Genomic DNA, 19,956 nt, shown 5'->3' on the forward strand with positions numbered 1-19,956 from the left:
AGATCCTCTCCAGTTCCGTCAGGTTGGATGGTGAACGTTGGTGGACAGCCATTTTCATTTTCAGGTCTTTCAGAGATGCTCAATTGGGTTGAGGTCAGGGCTCTGGCTGGGCCAGTCAAGAATGGTCACAGAGTTGTTCTGAAGCTGCTCCTTTTTATTTTAGCTGTGTGCTTAGGGTCATTGTCTTGTTGGAAGGTGAACCTTCGCCAAGTCTGAGGTCCAGAGCACTCTGGAAGAGGTTTTCATCCAGGATATCTCTGTACTTGGCCGCATTCATGTTTCCTTCAATTGCAACCAGTCGTCCTGTCCCTGCAGCTGAAAAACACCCCCATAGCATGATGCTGCCACCGCCATGTTTCACTGTTGGGATTGTATTGAGCAGGTGATGAGCAGTGCCAGGTTTTCTCCACACATACCGCTTAGAACATTTTGGTGATAATTCTATCTTCATCTCATCAGACCAGAGAATCTTATTTCTCATAGTCTGTGAGTCCTTCATGTGTTTTTGAGCAAACTCTATGCGGGCTTTCATATGTCTTGCACTGAGGAGAGGTTTCCGTCGGGCCACTCTGCCATAAAGGCCCGACTGGTGGAGGGCTGCAGTGATAGTTGACTTTGTGGAACTTTCTCCCATCTCCCTACTGCATCTCTGGAGCTCAGCCACAGTGATCTTGGGATTCTTCTTTACCTCTCTCACCAAGGCTCTTCTCCCACGATTACTCAGTTTGGCTGGACGGCCAGGGCTAGGAAGACTTCTGGAGGTCCCAAACTTCTTCCATTTAAGGATTATGGAGGTCACTGTGCTCTTAGGAACCTTGAGTAATACAGAAAATCTTTTATAACCTTGGCCAGATCTGTGCTTTGCCACAATTCTGTCTCTGAGCTCCTTGGGCAGTTCCTTTGAGCTCATGATTCTCATTTGGTCTGACATGCACTGTGAGCTGTGAGGTCTTATATAGACAGGTGTGAGCCTTTCCAAATCAAGTCCTATCAGTTTACTTAAACACAGCTGGACTCCAATGAAAGAGTAGAACCATCTCAAGGAGGATCACAATGAATTGGACAGCATGTGACTTAAATATGAGTATCTGAGCAAAGGGTCTGAATACTTATGACCATGTGATATTTCAGTTTTTCTTTTTTAATAAATTTGCAAAAATTTCTACATTTCTGTTTTTTTTCAGTCTAGATGGGGTGCAGAGTGCACTTTAATGAGAAAAAAATGAACTTTTTAGAATTTACCAAATGGCTGCAATGAAACAGAGTGAAAAATTTAAAGGGGTCTGAATACCCACTGTATATATATTTTTTTGTTTATTAGAACATATACGTATGGTAGGACACCATTTAATAATGAGATTTTTAATGAGATGACATTATGGCATAAGAGAATGTGTTATATACTTAACAAGGGAGGGCACTATATAGTAAAAGAAGATACTTCACTATATACAATGAGAGGACAATTTAATAGATAACTATTTAATGAAAAAATACTATGCAATAATGGATGGTGCTGTACATATGAGGACACTTGGTATTTATAGAGCCATTCTTTATTAGATAGAGAGGATGCTGTATAATAAGGGAAGTTGAGGAATTAACATGTAGCTACTTGTATTTGTGCTTCAAGTAGTCTATTATATAATTTGGGTCTGTACTTAACCCTTTCTCAAATAAAACTTTCTATACAACAGCGGGACAGCTACACATCAATCATTTAACTTTTATGCAGAAGAAGCACCTTTATTTGTAGGCTTAACTGCAAAAGTCCCATCCCAAGTTCCCAGTAAGTTGATGCCCCCCACGCAATGATGACCCCACACAGCATAAAGCTCCTACACTGCCCTCCCACAAAATGTTGCCCTCACAGTATAATGTCACAGTCTCTTTCCCACCGACCCATGCACACACTATGATGCCCCCACAGGCCCCAAAGTATGATGTTCCCAGTCCCCCCCACATAGCATTATGTCCCCACAGATAACCCACATATATTACTTTTACAGCCCCCAACACAGTGTGATGCCCTCAGGGCCCATCCATATTGGCTTGCATATCTGCTCCACCAGTCTAGGTCGCTGATGCTCAGTTCCGTGACCATAGCTTGTTTCCTGGCAGGGCCTTAAGTCTCTACATAGACTGAATGGTAGGGTAGAGAATTGATGGATCCTTACACCACCAGTAAACTTTTTCTGTGTTGTGAGGGTTTAATCCTAACCTCCCAGGACAGTGGGACAAATCCCCAAATTTAGGACTATACTGCATGTGGGACAATTGGGACTTATGCATTATCTAATAAGGGAAAGAAATATACTTTAAAAGAAGAGCTTATGCTATGTAATAATAGGATGATGCTATACATAGTAAGAGAAAACACAATGTACTAAAGGGATATACAAAATAAGGGAGGACATTATGTAATAAAGGAAGGCATTATACAAAACAAGAGGACATTATGTAAAAAGAGAGGGCTGTAAACATAATTTCATAGTTTTTAATGTTGAAGGTGGACATAAGTCCATCAAGTTCAACTGATAACCTAACATGTTGATCCAGAGGAAGGCAAAAACCCCATGAAGCAGATGCTAATAGTCCCAGATTTGTGGAAAATTTCCTTCTCGACTCCACATAGGCAAATCAGTCCACTTCCCTGGATCAACGTCCCGTCACAGAATCTAGTACCCATAAACTGTAATATTATATTTTTCAAGGAAGGCATCCATACCCTCTTTGTACTTTTTTGTAATGAATCAACGATTACAACACCATGCAGCATGACAAAGGAGAAATGTGATAAGGGAAGGCACTATATTTAATAAGGGAAGACACTATGTAGTAAGGGATGGCACCGTACATAAAAAAAGGAATTATGTAATAACAGGATAGCACTTTGCAAAGTAAGAGAATGCTATGTTAAGGATGACACTAAACATAAGAGGACACAATGTAACAAGGGATGAGGCTATACATAACGAGGTAGGTCACTATGTAATAAGCAAAGGTGCTATACATAAGAGGACGCTATAGAATAGGAAAAGTGATATACATAACAAAAAAGAACGCTATTTAATAAGTCAAGTAGCTATACATAATAAGGGAAGTATAATAATGGATGGCACTATATTTAATAAGAAAGGACAATATGAAATAATTGAAAGCAGTTAACATAACATGAAAGAATGTAAAGGAGCCATGCATAGTATGGGAGTATGCTATGTAATACGGGAAGTAACTACACATAAGAGAGGATGTTATATAGTAAGGGGAGTAGTGATATACAAAACAAGAGTAGAAACTATGTAATAAGGGAAGATGACATACATAAGAGAGGACACTGTAATAAGGGAAGGCACTTTACATTGTAAGAGAGGACATTATATAATAATGGATGCTGAGATACATAAGAGGACACTGTATGAAGCCATCTCTTATATAGAGCAAGGGAGGACTCTATGTAATAAGGGACTCTGCGATATAAAACAAGAGGATGCTCTGTAATAAGAACAAAGCTTTACATAACAAGAGAGGGCACTATGTAATGAAAGTAGCTATACATATCAAAGGCGGACACTTCGGAATAGGACAAGGCTCTAAACATAAGGGTAGATATTATGCAATAAGAGATGACACTATACAATTCAAGAAAGGCACTATGTAATAATGGACAAGCTCTAGTGAATATGGGGGGGGCACAATTTAATAAGTTATGGCACTACACAAAACACAAGGAAATTATACAATAATGGGACATTGCTTTTCAGAATAAGAATATGCTATGTATTATGGGACAAGACTATATAGACTACACTGCAGTGGGTACGGAAAGTGTTCAGACCCCTTTAAATTTTTCACTCTTTGTTTCATTGCAGCCATTTGGTAAATTCTAAAAAGTTCATTTTTTTCCTCATTAAAGTCCACTCTGCACCCCATCTTGACTGAAAAAAAACAAAACAGAAATGTAGAATTTTTGGCAAATTTATTAAAAAAGAAAAACTGAAATATCACATGGTCATAAGTATTCAGACCCTTTGCTCAGTATTGAGTAGAAGCCCCCTTTTGAGCTAGTACAGCCATGAGTCTTCTTGGGAATGATGTAACAAGTTTTTCACACCTGGATTTGGGGTTCCTCTGCCATTCATAGTTTAAGTTTTTAAGGTTGAAGGAAGACTAAGGCTGCGTGCACACGATGCGTTTTTCATGCGTTTATGCTGCGGAATTTCCGCAGCGGAAACGCATCAAAAACGCATGGTAATCCGCACCCCATGGTCCCCAATGGCATTCCGCAATGTCAATGCACATGCTGCGGATTTTTCTGCAGCGTTTCTGCAGCGCAAATAAATCCGCAGCATGTTCATTAATTTTGCGGAAGCGCCGCCATTGACTTGCATTGAGACGCATAGAATCCGTGTCTGTACATTTGTACAAGCGGATATCATGCGTTTCAATGTGCGGATGGTACCCAGTTCTGGAGGAGAGAAGACTCTCCTCTGGACCCGGGTACCATTGTACCTGTAAAAAAAAGAATAAAATAATAAATAAAGTTTATATTCACCTGTCCGGCGGCCCCTGCAGCGCTTCTCCTTCCAGGACCTGAGATGACCGCAGGCTGTCTCGCGAGATGCCGGCAACCAGGAAGGAACCAGGAAGGAGCGCGACGGCATCGGAGGCAAGTATAGCTTTTATTTTTTTATTTTTACGGTCACACTGTATAAATCCATGCCGTTTGCATGGATTTATACAGTGTGACCTAGTTGTCAAGCACTTTCCAAGTGATGCTATCGCCTGGAAAGTGCTTGTCAGTCCGCATGCGGAAACACATGCGTTAACGCATGTGGATACGCATGTGAATCCGCATGTATTCTGCAGGAAAAACGCATGCACAATCTGCATGCGTTTTTTCTGCCAGGGAGATGCAGAAATGCTGCAGAAATTTTCTGCTTCATTTCTGCATCGTGGGCACATAGCCTAAGTCCATCTAGTTCACCCCATAGCCTAACATGTTGATCCAGAGGAAGGCAACAAAAAAAACAGGTGGCAAACACTAAGCTCCACATTGGGGAAAAAAATTCCTTCCCGACTCCATACGACAATCAGACTAGTTCCCTGGATTAGTGTTGAGCATTCCGATACTGTAATATCGGGTATCGGTCGATATTCGCGGTATCGGAATTCCGATACTTAATTCCGATACTTTTACAATATCGGATACCGGAATCGGAAGTTCCCATAATGCCTGCGCTCTGCAGTGTCTGTGAAGGATGACAAGTTGGATGGCAGCGCGATCCAGCCTGTCATCAGAATGCCATCCCAGCGGGGGAGAATTCTCCTGATTGTTTAAAAGCCGGCGGGCGGTATAAAGCCGCCGGCTTTTAAACAATCACACAGCCCCATACTGCTTCCCCGCAGCCTCCCACCCCGATCCTCCGCTCCCCTCGCCACCTCCCATCCCGATCGTAAGTTAGGACCGGGCGGGGAGCGCAGCTCCAAGGAGCAGGGAGTGAAGGACCCGGGCGGGGAAGCCGGCAGTGAAAAGACTTCACCGCCGGCTTTCCCGTTCTGTGCTGCGCTTTCCCGCCGGTTATTTCAAATGAACAGCTGAGGTATCAGGTGATGCCGATCAGCTGTTCATTTGAAGTCGCCGCGTTGCCCTCAGAGGGTTCATGTGAGTTCATGCTTGACTGCATTGTATGAACTCACATGAACTTTCCCACGGCCGCACAGGTCAGCCTCACCTCCCAGACCCGTCATGATTAGTGTGTGTGCGGGGTGTGTGTGCGGGGTGTGTGTGCGCGATGTTTGTGCGGGTGTGCGCGGTGTCTGTGCGATGTGTGCGGGTGTGTGCGGTGTGTGTGCGTGCAGGCAGACATAGGCCGATGTGACACTACTACTCCCATCGGCCTATGTCTGTCCCCCGTCCACTCCTGCCAGCAGGATCAGCTCGATGGGAGCAGTAGTTCCCATCAGCCTGATCCTGCTATTTAAATTGCCCTACTGTGTCCCCAATAAATGTTAAATACATGTCATTGGTGGCCAGTGGTTACCTAAAAGAAATTAGTTCATACATTACCTGTCCCCGCCGATCACCACCTAAAATAAAGTAAAAAATAAAAAACTACACCTATACTCACCTAGACACCTAATTCCCCGAAGCCATCGATCTCCTGTAATAAAATATAAAATAATAAACCACAACCTTATCCTTACCCCTCCGTAGCAGTCCACGAGTGTCCCACGAAGATCTCCAGTTCAGAGCAGCCACATAGAATGTGACCGCTCTGAACCGCTGCCGCCGCTAGAATGACGGGGCCGTAAGGGTTCACCGGAGTTCAGGCAGCGCTGCTCCGGTTAGCTCCTTTACGGCCCTGCTGTATCGTGAGAAATTCCCACGGTACAGCACTGCCGTAAAGGAGGTCTCCGGAGCTGCGCTGCCTGAATGCACTCCGGTGACCTCAGTCAGTGGCTCCCGCTGCCGGGAGCGGACGTGTTCCCGGCAGCGTGAGCTTACAGCAGCCATACACAGCTGTCACCATCTCCAGATGTGACAGCTGTGCATGGGAGATCAGCGCAGGAACGTGGACAGGTAACTATTATTTTTAGTAAACTAAGAATTAAATAAAATTGTGTGTTTTATTTCAAATAAATTATTTTTTTCTGGGTGTAGTGTGTTTTTTCTTTTTAACACTTTGTAGGTTAGTAATGGGGGTGTCTTATAGACGCCCATCATTACTAACCTGGGCTTCATGGCAGCTGGCGCTGACATGAACCCCACCACTATTACCCCCTGCCACCGCACCAGGGCAGCGTGGAAGAGCGAGGCTAAGTGCCAGAGTTGGCGCATCCTATGGATGCGCCATTTCTGGGGCGGCTGACGGCTGGTGTTTCTAGCCTGGGAGGGGGCCAATATTCATGGCACCCTTCCTGAGCTATTAATATCAACCCCCAGCTGTCTGCCTAGCCTTTGCTAGCTATTAAAATAGGGGGGACCCCACGTCATTTTTTTTGGGGGGGTCCCCCATTTTAATAGCTAGTAAAGGCTAGGTATTCAGCTGGGGGCTGATATTAGTAGCCTGGGAAGCTCCGTGGGTTTTACCCCCTTCCCAGGCTTCAAACATCTGCCCCAGCCGTCTGCTTAACCTCCGCTAGAGACTAAAATTATGGGGGATCCCACGCCATTTTTTTTTTTAAATAAATCCATTATTTTAACACTAAATGACATTTGAGGAGTTAATAAAGATGCAGTCCCTAAATTATTATTTATTTTTTAATTAATTTTTCCCAAAACTTTTGACGTGGGCTTCGCCATATTTTTGTATGCCAGCCAGGTACAGCATCCAGCTTCTATGAACGCGCCATTTTCCGGGGCGGCTGCGGACTGCAATTTGCAGCGGGGGGGGGGCCCAGAAAGCTTGGGTCTCCCTGCGCTGCAGATTCCAGCCCCCAGCTGCCTAGTTGTACCTGGCTGGACACAAAAAATAGGGCGAAGCTCCACGTTTTTTTTTTTAAATTCATGAAATTCATGAAATAATTAAGAAAAAAAGGGCTTCCCTATATTGTTGTGTCCGGCCAGGTACAAATAGGCAGCTGGTGGTTGGGGGCAGCCCGTTCCTGCCTGCTGTACCTGACTGGACACAAATATAGGGCGAAGCCCCACGTCAATTTTTTTTAATTATTTCATGAATTTCCTGACATGATTTAAAAAAAATTGACGTGGGGCTTCGTCCTATATTTGTGTCCAGCCAGGTACAGCAGGCAGGAACGGGCTGCCCCCAACCACCAGCTGCCTATTTGTACCTGGCCGGACACAACAATATAGGGAAGCCCTTTTTTTCTTAATTATTTCATGAATTTCATGAAATAATAATAAAAAAAAAATACGTGAAGCTTCTCCCTATTTTTGTGTCCAGCCAGGTACAACTAGGCAGCTGGGGGATGGAATCTGCAGCGCAGGGAGGCCCAAGCTTTCTGCCCCCCGCTGAAAATTGCAGTCCGCAGCCACCCCGGAAAATGGCGCGTTCATAGAAGCTGGATGCTGTACCTGGCTGGCATACAAAAATATGGCGAAGCCCACGTCAAAAGTTTTGGGAAAAATTAATTAAAAAATAAATAATAATTTAGGGACTGCATCTTTATTAACTCCTCAAATGTCATTTAGTGTTAAAATAAAGGATTTATTTTAAAAAAAATTGACGTGGGGCTTCGCCCTATATTTGTGTCCAGCCAGGTACAGCAGGCAGGAATGGGCTGCCCCCAACCACCAGCTGCCTATTTGTACCTGGCCGGACACAACAATATAGGGAAGCCCTTTTTTAAAAAAATTATTTCATGAAATAATTAAAAAAAAATTGACGTGGGGCTTCGCACTATATTTGTGTCCAGCCAGGTACAGCAGGCAGGAACGGGCTGCCCCCAACCACCAGCTGCCTATTTGTACCTGGTTGGACACAACAATATAGGGAAGCCCTTTTTTTCTTAATTATTCCATGAATTTCATGAAATAATTAAAAAAAAAAATGCGTGGGGCTTCGCCCTATTTTTGTGCCCAGCCAGATACAACTAGGCAGCTGGGGGCTGGAATCCGCAGCGCAGGGAGACCCAAGCTTTCTGGGCCACCCCCGCTGCAAATTGCAGTCCGCAGCCGCCCCAGAAAATGGCGCGTTCATAGAAGCGCCATCTTCTGGCGCTGTACCCAACTCATCCAGGGCCCTGGTGCGGTGGCTCACTGGGTAATAAAGGGGTTAAGGCCAGCTTGGCATTATCAGCTGGCCCTAAGCCCGAAATTCATGGGGTCACGCCAATATTAGACATGACCACCATGAATTTCTAGTAAAGTATTTAAAAAAACACAACACCCAGAAAAAAGTCCTTTAATTGAAATAAACACACAATTCTTTATTGTTCTAAATTAAACCATACTTACCATCACACCCATTCCAGCTGAAGCCAACGATCTCCTGCAATAAAAGAAAAATAATAAACCAACCTCATCCTTACCTTTCCATGGCTCCCACGACAGCTTCAGCTCTGCTACATCGAGATGACAGGCTGGACCGCAGCAGAACGCTACCATCCATCCTGTCATCCCGCAGACACTGAGAAGCGCAGGCATGCTTCCACTCCTCAGTGTCTGGCTGTGACGGCATCCAGATGAGCCGAGGTCATGTCCAATGAACTCAGCTCACCTCATGTACGTCACTGACAGCGTGGGAAAATTCTCCTGCACTCAGCACTTCAGCGTGAGAATTTTCCCACGCTGTCAGTGACGTGCATGAGGTGAGCTGAGTTCATTGGACATGACCTCACCTCATGTATGTCACTGACAGCGTGGGAGAATTCTCACGCTGAAGCGCTGAGTGCAGGAGAATTTTCCCACGCTGTCAGTGACGTACATGAGGTGAGCTGAGTTCATTGGACATGAACTCGGCTCATCTGGATGACGTCACAGAGAGACACTGAGGAGCGCAAGCATGCCTGCGCTTCTCAGTGTCTGCGGGATGACAGGCTGGATGGCAGCGTTCTGCTGCGGTCCAGCCTGTCATCTCGATGTAGCAGAGCTGAAGCTGTCGTGGGAACCATGGAAAGGTAAGGATGAGGTTGCTTTATTATTTTACTTTTATTGCAGGAGATCGTTGGCTTCAGCTGGAATGGGCGTGATGGTAAGTATAGTTTAATTTAGAACAATAAAGAATTGTGTCTTTATTTCAATTAAAGGACTTTATTCTGGGTGTTTGTGTTTTTTTTAACTTTGACTATGGGGTTAGTAATGGGGGTGTCTTATAGACGCCTCTCCATTACTAACCTGGGCTTGATGTCAGCTGGCATTATAAGCTGACATTAACCCCAACCCTATTACCCCACTGCCACCGCACCAGGGCAGCGTGGAAGAGCGAGGCTAAGTGCCAGAATTGGCGCATCCTATGGATGCGCCATTTCTGGGGCGGCTGACGGCTGGTGTTTCTAGCCTGGGAGGGGGCCAATATTCATGGCACCCTTCCTGGGCTATTAATATCAGCCCCCAGCTGTCTGCCTAGCCTGTGCTAGCTATTAAATTAGGGGGGACCCCACGTTATTTTTTTTGGGGGGTTCCCCCATTTTAATAGCTAGTAAAGGCTAGGTATTCAGCTGGGGGCTGATATTAGTAGCCTGGGAAGCTCCGTGGATATTACCCCCTTCCCAGGCTTCAAACATCTGCCCCAGCCGTCTGCTTAACCTCCGCTAGAGCCTAAAATTAAGGGGAACCCCACGCCAATTTTTTTTTAAATAAATCCTTTATTTTAACACTAAATGACAAGTACAGTAATCAACACTGTCACTGTACTTCATATATATGTGACTGACATGTTTCTATCTATCTAATCTATGTGTGAAGCTCTATTCTGTCTGTTATAAATTGTCGGGTACCGCTGCTGAATTGCCGGCCGGCTTTTTTAAAGAGACGGTGCACGAAAACACTAATATTTTTTTTAATAAATCCTTTACACTAAATGACAAGTACAGTAAGCAACACTGTCACTGTACTTCATATATATGTGACTGACATGTTTCTATCTATCTAATCTATGTGTGATGCTCTATTCTTTCTGTTGTAAATTGTCGGGTACCGGTGAATGCCGCTGATGAATTGCCGGCTTTTCATGTCATTCTACATTATTCTTAGTTGTTTTACTTCATGTAGAATTAACCTACAAGGAAAGAAAGGGTTTATTTTCATTCCGATATTTGTGTCCCATTGACTTGCATTGGTTTCCGGTATCGGAATCGGCGATATCCGATACTTTTTGGGTATCGGCCCGATCCAATCCGATACCTTCCGATATCAGGAAATATCGTATCGCTCAACACTACCCTGGATCAACGCCCTATCAAGGAATCTAGTATATATAACCTGTAATATTACTAGTACTTGGGGGCGATTTTCAGCTGCAGAGACAGGACGACTGGTTGCGAATGAAGGAGACATGAATGTGGCCAAGTACAGAGATATCCTGGATGAAAACCTCTTCCAGAACGCTCTGGACCTCAGACTTGGCCGAAGGTTCACCTTCCAACAAGACAATGACCCTAAGCACACAGCTAAAATAACAAAGGAGTGGCTTCAGAACAACCCTGTGACCATTCTTGACTGGCCCAGCCAGAGCCCTGACCGAAACCCAATTGAGCATCTCTGGAGAGACCTGAAAATGGCTGTCCACCAACGTTCACCATCCAACCTGACGGAACTGGAGAGGATCTGCAAGGAAGAATGGCCGAGGATTCCCAAATCCAGGTGTGAAAAACTTGTTGCATCATTCCTAGGAAGACTCATGACTGTACTAGCTCAAAAGGGGGCTTCTACTCAATACCGAGCAAAGGGTCTGAATACTTATGAGCATAGGATATTTCAGTTTTTCTTTTTTAATAAATTTGCAAAAATTTCTACATTTGTTTTTTTTTCAGTGAAGATGGGGTGCAGAGTGGACTTTAATGAGAAAAAAATGAACTTTTTAGAATTTACCAAATGGCTGCAATGAAACAAAGAGTGAAAAATGTAAAGGGGTCTGAATACTTTCCGTATCCACTGTATATATTAAGGGGGATGGGGCAGTAGTAGACTTTTTGAAAGTCTATTTTTTATATATTCAACTTATTTTTATTTATTTTTTTTATTTTGTCATTGTGGCCGGGGGTTTGCGAATTCCAGAGGTTTCAGCAAATTTGTTAATTGTGCCTTCTTAAAAAGTTCAAATTTTAAAAAAAAATTTGTGTTACAATGTTAAAGAAAGCAAAAGATTTTGTGCAAAATTCATGAACCACATATGCCATTTTGAAGAATTTGGATCCCAAAAAAAAAAAAAAGTCTCCGAATAACAGAAGATTACCGCCAGTGATGAATCGGCCCTTTTATCTTTCTACGCTTGCTCTAGGAGATGCTTTTATGCCGCAGCCCTTGTCTTCTGGAGATTCTCTGCTAATCTATTAAATCTTTTTATGGTCCGGTTTCTCCAGACGCCCACAGGGATGCAGTGACCGGATCCCTTTCATCTGTCAGACATGTTTTTTTGGTGACTCATCTCTATGTGAAGATATTCCTAGAATACCGGCAATTTCGCCCCTTAGACATTTGTGTGGGAGCTGCAGACAACAACCAGAACAATTCTCTCAAAGCCACAAAGTATTTTCCGCTTCGGGAACAGGCGGCCGACTCAGTGGGACTCGGCTTTGAGACAAAATGAGGAAAAATTGCAGACTATATCGGACAGATGTAGGGAAGGTGAATGTTCCTGCCGCAGAATTTCTCTGGTTATTGAAGCAGCAGTTTATGCTTCAGAGCTGCAATCTGGCTCAGGACGATGTGACCAGTGTCGGACATTGTGCTTTTTCTTCTTGGAAAAGTCATTTTCTAACCCATAAAACCAGCATATTTAATCACCAAGTGAACTCTGCTCTCAGGTCTGCCCTGGTAATTTTCTATATATTTGATTATGGTACATGTCATGGGTAAAAATGTTCTTATTGTATACTGGTCACACCTGATCTATACTGGATATAATATATAAAGTGGAAGAGCATGCTCGATGGGGCTCCGGCTTTGCCACCCTGGGGTCGAATCTGACCAATACTATGTAATAAGCATCAATTGCAATGCCTCCACCTGGTGGTCAAAAGTGGTATTATTGTTTAACAGGAATGCGTCATCAGAAAATGACATTATTATTCGCACCATTTATTCCATGGCGCTTTACATGTGACAGTTTAAAATCAGGTTTTTGTGTTCCATATATTTTTTTTATATATACTGATTACTATTTTTTTTATATAATCTTGCCATTTTCAGACTGACCAATGAGGTTATATTAGACTCATATTACCTGTCCTTCCATGATGAGTTTTCAGCAGTCTCATTATCATCAGAGGCAGGATTAGAATGACCACTAACACCTCTTACACAGCTGATGACAGAGGATCCACCAATCACAAAAGGCGATGTCACAGCTCACCTCCTCCACAATGATTTTTACACATGCTCATTAGATGCTCCAGTAAAAAAAAAAAGAGTCAGAATCTGTTTATTGCAGCTAATGTACAGTTATATGAAAAAGTTTGGGCACCCCTATTAATCTTAAGCTTAATGTTTTATAAAAATTGGTGTTTTTGCAGCAGCTATTTCAGTTTGATATATGTAATAACTGTTGGACACAGTAATGTTTCTGCCTTGAAATGAGGTTTATTGTACTAACAGAAAATGTGCAATCTGCTTTCAAACAAAATTTGACAGGTGCATAAGTATGGGCACCCTTATTTTCTTGATTTAAATACTCCTACCTACTTTTTACTGACTTACTAAAGCACTTTTTTTGGTTTTGTAACCTCATTGAGCTTTGAACTTCAGAGCCAGGTGTATGCAATCATGAGAAAAGCTACTTAAAGTGGCCACTTGCAAGTTGTTCTCCTGTTTGAATCTCCTCTGAAGAGTGGCATCATGGGCTCCTCAAAACAATTGTCAAATGATCTGAAAACAAAGATTATTCAACATAGTTGTTCAGGGTAAGGATACAAAAGGCTGTCTCAGAGATTTAACCTGTCAGTTTCCACTGTGAGGAACATAGTAAGGAAATGGAAGAACACAGGGACAGTTCTTGTTAAGGCCAGAAGTGGCAGGCCAAGAAAAACATCAGAAAGGCAGAGAAGAAGAATGGTGAGATCAGTCAAGAACAATCCTCAGACCACCTCCAGAGAGCTGCAGCATCAACTTGCTGCAGATGGTGTCACTGTGCATCGGTCAACTATACAACGCACTTTGCACAAGGAGAAGCTGTATGGGAGAGTAATGCGAAAGAAGCCGTTTCTGCAAGCACGCCACAAACAGAGTCGGCTGAGGTATGCAAAAGCACATTTGGAGAAGCCAATTTCTTTTTGGAAGAAGATCCTGTGGACTGATGAAACCAAGATTGAGTTGTTTGGTCATACAAAAAGGCGTTATGCATGGCGGCAAAAAAACACAGCATTCCAAGAAAAACACTTGCTACCCACAGTAAAATTTGGTGGAGGTTCCATCATGCTTTGGGGCTGTGTGGCCAATGCCGGCACCGGGAATCTTGTTAAAGTTGAGGGACGCATGGATTCCACTCAGTATCAGCAGATTCTTGACAATAATGTTCAAGAATCAGTGATAAAGTTGAAGTTACGCAGTGGATGGATCTTTCAGCAAGACAATGATCCAAAACACCGCTCCAAATCTATTCAGGCATTCATACAGAGGAACAATTACAATGTTCTGGAATGGCCATCCCAGTCCCCAGACCTGAATATCATTGAACATCTGTGGGATCATTTGAAGAGGCTGTCCATGCTCGGCGACCATCAAACTTAACTGAACTGGAATTGTTTTGTAAAGAGGAATGGTCAAAAATACCTTCATCCAGGATCCAGGAACTCATTAAAAGCTACAGGAAGCGACTAGAGGCAAAAGGAGGATCTACTAAATATTAATGTCACTTTTCTGGTGAGGTGCCGATACTTATGCACCTGTCAAATTTTGTTTGAATGCAGATTGCACATTTTCTGTTAGTACAATAAACCTCATTTCAAGGCAGAAACATTACTGTGTCCAACAGTTATTACATATATCAAACTGAAATAGCTGCTGCAAAAACACCAATTTTTATAAAACATTAAGCTTAAGATTAATAGGGGTGCCCAAACTTTTTCATATAACTGTACATGTGCTATTTCTTTAAACAGGAAGTTTGAGTCTAAAAACCCCGGTGACCAGTGTGAAAATTAAAAGATGTTTATTTTTAATAAAGACTGAATTATGGGGGGAAAAAAAAAACCTTGCCAAAATTTTTTTTTTTTTTTTTTAATTACAATTTTTTTAGATGCTGGATGGATATTGGACCTGGTGTGGAAAAACTACTGCAAAGGAAGGAGCTTTCAAAAATAGAAATGTTAGTTTATTTTGACCAATTAACAAAATGCAAAGTAAATGAACAAAAGAGAAATGTGACTCCCATCAGTATTTTTTTTGACCTAGAAGAATTGATGCTGTACACTTGTTCACTCAGGGATTTAGCAGGATTATAAATCAGTTGTAGGAGTAATCCATTATTACCAAACAGGTGATAAATGATCATCATTGTCATGTATGCGTTCAAACAGTCATTAACTGAAACAGAAACAGATGTGTAGGAAGCTGGGTGAGGAATGGCCAAACTACTACAAAAGGTGAGGTTGTGGAAGACAATTTCACGTCACAGATCATACACCATAGAAAGAATGAGCTCAGAAACAAGACACTAGGTAGTTCTACTGCATCAACAAAGTCTGTTCCAGGCAAAGATGTAACAGCAAACTGGGTTTTCGAGATGTGCCGTTCAAGCCTTTAAAAAAAAAAAAAAGGGTAATGGTGATTTGGCAATCACCAAACTTCAATGGGATTCAGTTTTCTTTTGTTTATTCACTTAATAGTTTGTATTTTGTTTATTTTTAACACTTTAAAGCATTTTTACTTTGCAAAAAAAAAATGGAAAAAAAGTTTTGCACAGTATTGTATAGCTCAAATATGACATCTAATATTCAAAAAAGGCATTTATAAAAAAAAATAAAAAAAAAATAAAAAAAAATAAAGCATGAGCAGACGCCACAGTTACCTTATATAACACATCTTTAATCATTTTTAGGGGTAACAAAAAATAATTTAAAAAGAACATTCTGACCGTTCTCCCCCCCCCCCCCCACCCAGTAAGCGTCACCTGTGGATGTCACGCTTCTCCCGTGTCCGGATGATGGCACAGATTACAGTGATATTACATCTCAATGACCTCGTTCTATGTGGTCCCCGCTCTCCGCCCGCACTTTGGCTTTTCGTGACGCGACAACTGCCCTGTTTAGTATTATACAATATAAACTCTGTCCAAAGTGATAGAAGGATTAGCCATGACTACAGAAAAATAATATTTAATGAATGGGAAAAAAGTCTTAGACGAAGCTTAAAGTGCACATAAATACATCATGGAAACTGTGGCCGCCCATCAACACCTCCACTATGTGCAAGAGACAGGCACGTGGCTTAAAGGGGCACTAAATCTAAAATTAAAAAAGCTTATAAAAAAGTAGAGCTCCTCAATAAAACAGCTAGAAGCATACATAATGTGTATGTAAATGTCTCCTGAGGTTCTCAGACCTGGAGTTGTAGCAATAAAGTACCAAGCATGACGACGGCCATTTTTCTGGAGCCTTTCCTCAATCCAAAATGGTTCTGTACAGACAGCAATAGCTTAATATAAATTTGTCACTAGTTAGACTTTAGTTTTAGTGTCCCTTTAAGTCAGCTCGTAGTGACTATACTTTAACACAAGGAGGTGCCCATCCCTGGACTGTGATTAGATGGGGTAATTGCACTATTGACAACTGTTTGGCGTATATATAGCATACCATTTGCTTTTCCACTGCCCTTTGACCACGCTTACCTTACGCTTCCTCGAATATCCCATGGCACAGAAGCATTAATCGCGAGTTTTGGGATCATGCAGAAATAAAAATTCAGATTAAGGTAAAAAAAAAAAATAATCGAGAGTTCATCCTTGTGTCCAGTTTAAGCTACATCTGAATGTCGAGTGCTCCCAGTTGGAAAATTACTCGAATTGGCACTCACATCTAGTAATGGCAAAGTCTTCTAGGCGCTTGTCCACATTATCGGAAACTGGATACATTAAATAGAAATTGTGGACTTTACTGCTGGACCAAAGCTGATTGTTGCAAGGGTTAGGCTACAGAGAGTGCAGAGGTAGCAGTCGCATCTGAATCATGGTGCCCGAGAGGGTCCAAACTCCCCTGCCGCATAAGACAGTAGATCTACAAATGGCACGTGGTAGATGCGGGGTCGTTACAAATTTTGCATTTTGGGTCTAACAGCTCAATTTATGGCAGATTTACAAACACATAAAATGTCAATTGGAGCTTCTCTAAAGACCCTTTTACATGGACCAATACCAACCCTACAAGGACAAACAATCATTAACACAAATTGCTTGGTCCCCATATGGAGAGCGAATGTTTTGTCATTACATCTCCATCTCAACGATGACTTTTAGGCCAACAACGAAGATGCAATCAAAGTGTTTACTTGGGTCAATCATTGGGATTGGGTTCTTCCAAACACTCGTTTGGCCAATTATCCTTTGTAAAAAGGGCCATTAAATACATAAAGAGAAACCTCTCCAAAAGACCTTCTCTTCGAGAAGACAACCTTATTCAGGTCAGATTTCCACTATATATCATGTATACTGGCCATCTTCTATGAGAAGACCATTTTTCAGTGCAATTTTAAAGGAAGGATGGTACAGATTACCGTGACCTGATTTTAGCAGACCTAATTGATTAAAAAACATGGCCCGATATCAGAGAGATTTGTTTGTTTTTTTTTGGTACTCAACATAAGTCATCACCTTTAATAAACGAACCAGTTGCTTAAGACTATAGGGTCAGATTAACGACGGCCCGATGTATGTACACATACAAGTCATCTATATAAAGAGGTAACCTGATGTCCCACAACTGGGGGCAGAGTTCTCGTGATCCACCCTGCAACAGACCCCAGACACAGTTTCCATACAACCTGATCAGACCAACCGAAAAACTCACCCACAGGTGGTGGGGACTCGTGGACGGTAACATTATAGATAGGATCATTAACCGTTGACGTTACTAGAGGTCTGACCAAGGGTTGGAGTTGTAGAAACCTTAGGCTGAAATTGCAGAAGGGAGAGGCTTGGTAACAACAGTTTCTATGAAATAAAAATACCAAAGAAGATTTTGAGCTGCGATAAAATAAATCCTTATCACTGGCTGACCCGGTGATCTCTTTAGTCAGTAGTTCACATGGATGTGTATGGTTCTTTAGGATTGGTGTCCACCATTGATGGACTTAGATGATAGACCTCTTAAACCTATCTTTCAAAAAACAGGACTAGCTTCTTATAATAGTATTGACTTCATTCGACTCATCTCCTTGCAATCCTTCCGGCCAGGTTAGGGCTCCCAAGAATGTCTGAGGTTGTTTTTTTTGTGGCCCGGGAAATGCTCCAAGTCTATATTGTCACTTTCCGTCTCCCATCTAGCAAACCTCAAGGCACTGTTCCTTCTCGAAGCCTATCTGGCCGTGCCGATGTTCTTATACTGACACATAAGGAGATGTTTGAAGGTCTTTTTGAAGGTAGCATTACACAACGCATAACAAGCAGGGTTTATCGTACTGTTCACATAGCAGAGCCAGTAGCCTATGTACCACACAGTTTCAGGAATACAAGTCTCGCAAAAAGTGTTTATTAGGACCATGACGTTGTAAGGAGTCCAAGTAATAATGAAGGCCAACAGTATAGCAAAGATGGTCCTGGTGACTTTCTTCTCCCTAGCCGCCATCTGTCTTTTTTTCCTCACTTGATTGCGAGCTATGCTGGCAAATTTCCTCGCCACATTAGCTGGCCGAGAGTTTGGCAGGGCTGAGTCTTTGTGCAGAGGTATCGAACATTCGGGAACTATCTCGATAGCAGTCACACACTCGTTGCCCGTTTGCTTGGTCACAATTTTGATTTTGGACCACTTTGAGGCAGCACCGACCCTTGGATTCAATTGTTGCAAGCTTTGAGTGGGAGCCAAGACGACACCAGAAGATGGATCATGCACTTGCTTTTCCTGAGGGTTGTTGGTCATGCTGGCGGAACTAGATTCATTGGAGGTCTCTTTATCTTCCACCGATTGAAGGTTAGTCAATGACTTCTCTAGCTTGCCATTTCTTACCCCATTCTCCCCTTCCCCCTTGACTTCTACTGCCACGGATTTAGGAAGGCTCTTTGTCTGCTTGATCAAAGGACTCTTCATGGAGCTTATCGGTTTACTCTTCTTCTCTGGTTTGGTCTCAGGACAATGCCGGCGGACTCTGCTTCTGCTGGCCAATGAAATGTGAATATAGAGGATGGTCATGATGATCACAGGAAGATAGAAGGCAGCTATGGCTGTGCCGAAAGTAACTGCAGGGTTGGAGAGGAACTGAATGTAGCACTCCCTATCTTCCACTGTCCTCTCACCCACAATGAATTGCCAAAACAGGATGGCAGGTGCCCAGAGTGCAAAGGAAAGAAGCCAAGCTGCTGCAATCATCAATCCTGCCATCTTGGTGGTTCTTCGAGCTGGATAGGTCAAGGGTTTGGTAACACAGAAATATCGATCAAAGCTGATGATCAGAAGGTTCATCACGGAGGCATTACTGACCACGTAGTCTAATGCCAACCATAGATCGCACACAATGGGACCAAGTGGCCAGTAGCCCTTTATAATGTACACTGAGTAGAGATTCATGGAAAACACACCAATGATGAGGTCGGCACAGGCCAAGCTGAAGAGAAAATAATTGTTCACTGTCTGTAATTGGCGGTTGACCTTGATTGAGAGCATCACCAAGATGTTGCCCACAACGGTGACCAAGCTAAGAGAACCCGTCACTGTGGCAATGAAGATCATCTCCATAGTTTGATACTTGCTCGAAATCTCTCCGGTGTTATTGGGAGGTTGGGTGGGAAGGCCTGTCGCGTTCTCCCAGGTATCGTTTTCCATTCTGACTGGCCAACGAGGAGTCGATATGTTGTAGAAAAGCTCTACGGGAAGAACACAAAAGAAAAAAAAAAGTTAAAATCAAAAATTGTCACAAACAGTTTCCAAGAGAATTTAGTCACAGACACGGAGCGCACCGTCAGCACACTCAATTAGACGGCTGCCGAGAAGGCCTGACATGTTCCATGGTCCTTGTATAATGGTTCTCAAAGACGATGGGAATGAACATCTTGGGTCACGGTTATTAGTTAATTAGTGTGTGCCATTTTAATGAGCCCGATGGTAGCTTTACTTCCAAACCGCAGGAGAACGGCTATTTTTGTACAAAGTGGTTGCAAGTGGGGAATACTGGGAAAGCTTCGATTTAAG

General features: G+C 42.8%; 1 protein-coding gene across 2 annotated transcripts in view; it reads right to left on the minus strand.

The window, feature by feature from the left end:
- Positions 1 to 15,732: 15,732 nt before the first annotated feature.
- Positions 15,733 to 19,956, minus strand: part of CHRM4 (cholinergic receptor muscarinic 4) — a 55,642-nt gene continuing 51,418 nt past the window's right edge. For both annotated transcript variants that reach the window (XM_073658864.1, XM_073658865.1), the window contains one exon: positions 15,733 to 19,631. In XM_073658864.1, coding sequence (XP_073514965.1) covers positions 18,130 to 19,631 — 1,502 coding nt within the window. In that variant the 3' untranslated portion in view covers positions 15,733 to 18,129. The remainder of the gene's footprint in view (positions 19,632 to 19,956) is intronic.

The sequence above is a fragment of the Phyllobates terribilis genome, unplaced genomic scaffold, assembly GCF_046119375.1.
Source record: "Phyllobates terribilis strain yellow unplaced genomic scaffold, ASM4611937v1 Scaffold_13__5_contigs__length_258822181, whole genome shotgun sequence".
Taxonomy (NCBI): Eukaryota; Metazoa; Chordata; class Amphibia; order Anura; family Dendrobatidae; genus Phyllobates; species Phyllobates terribilis.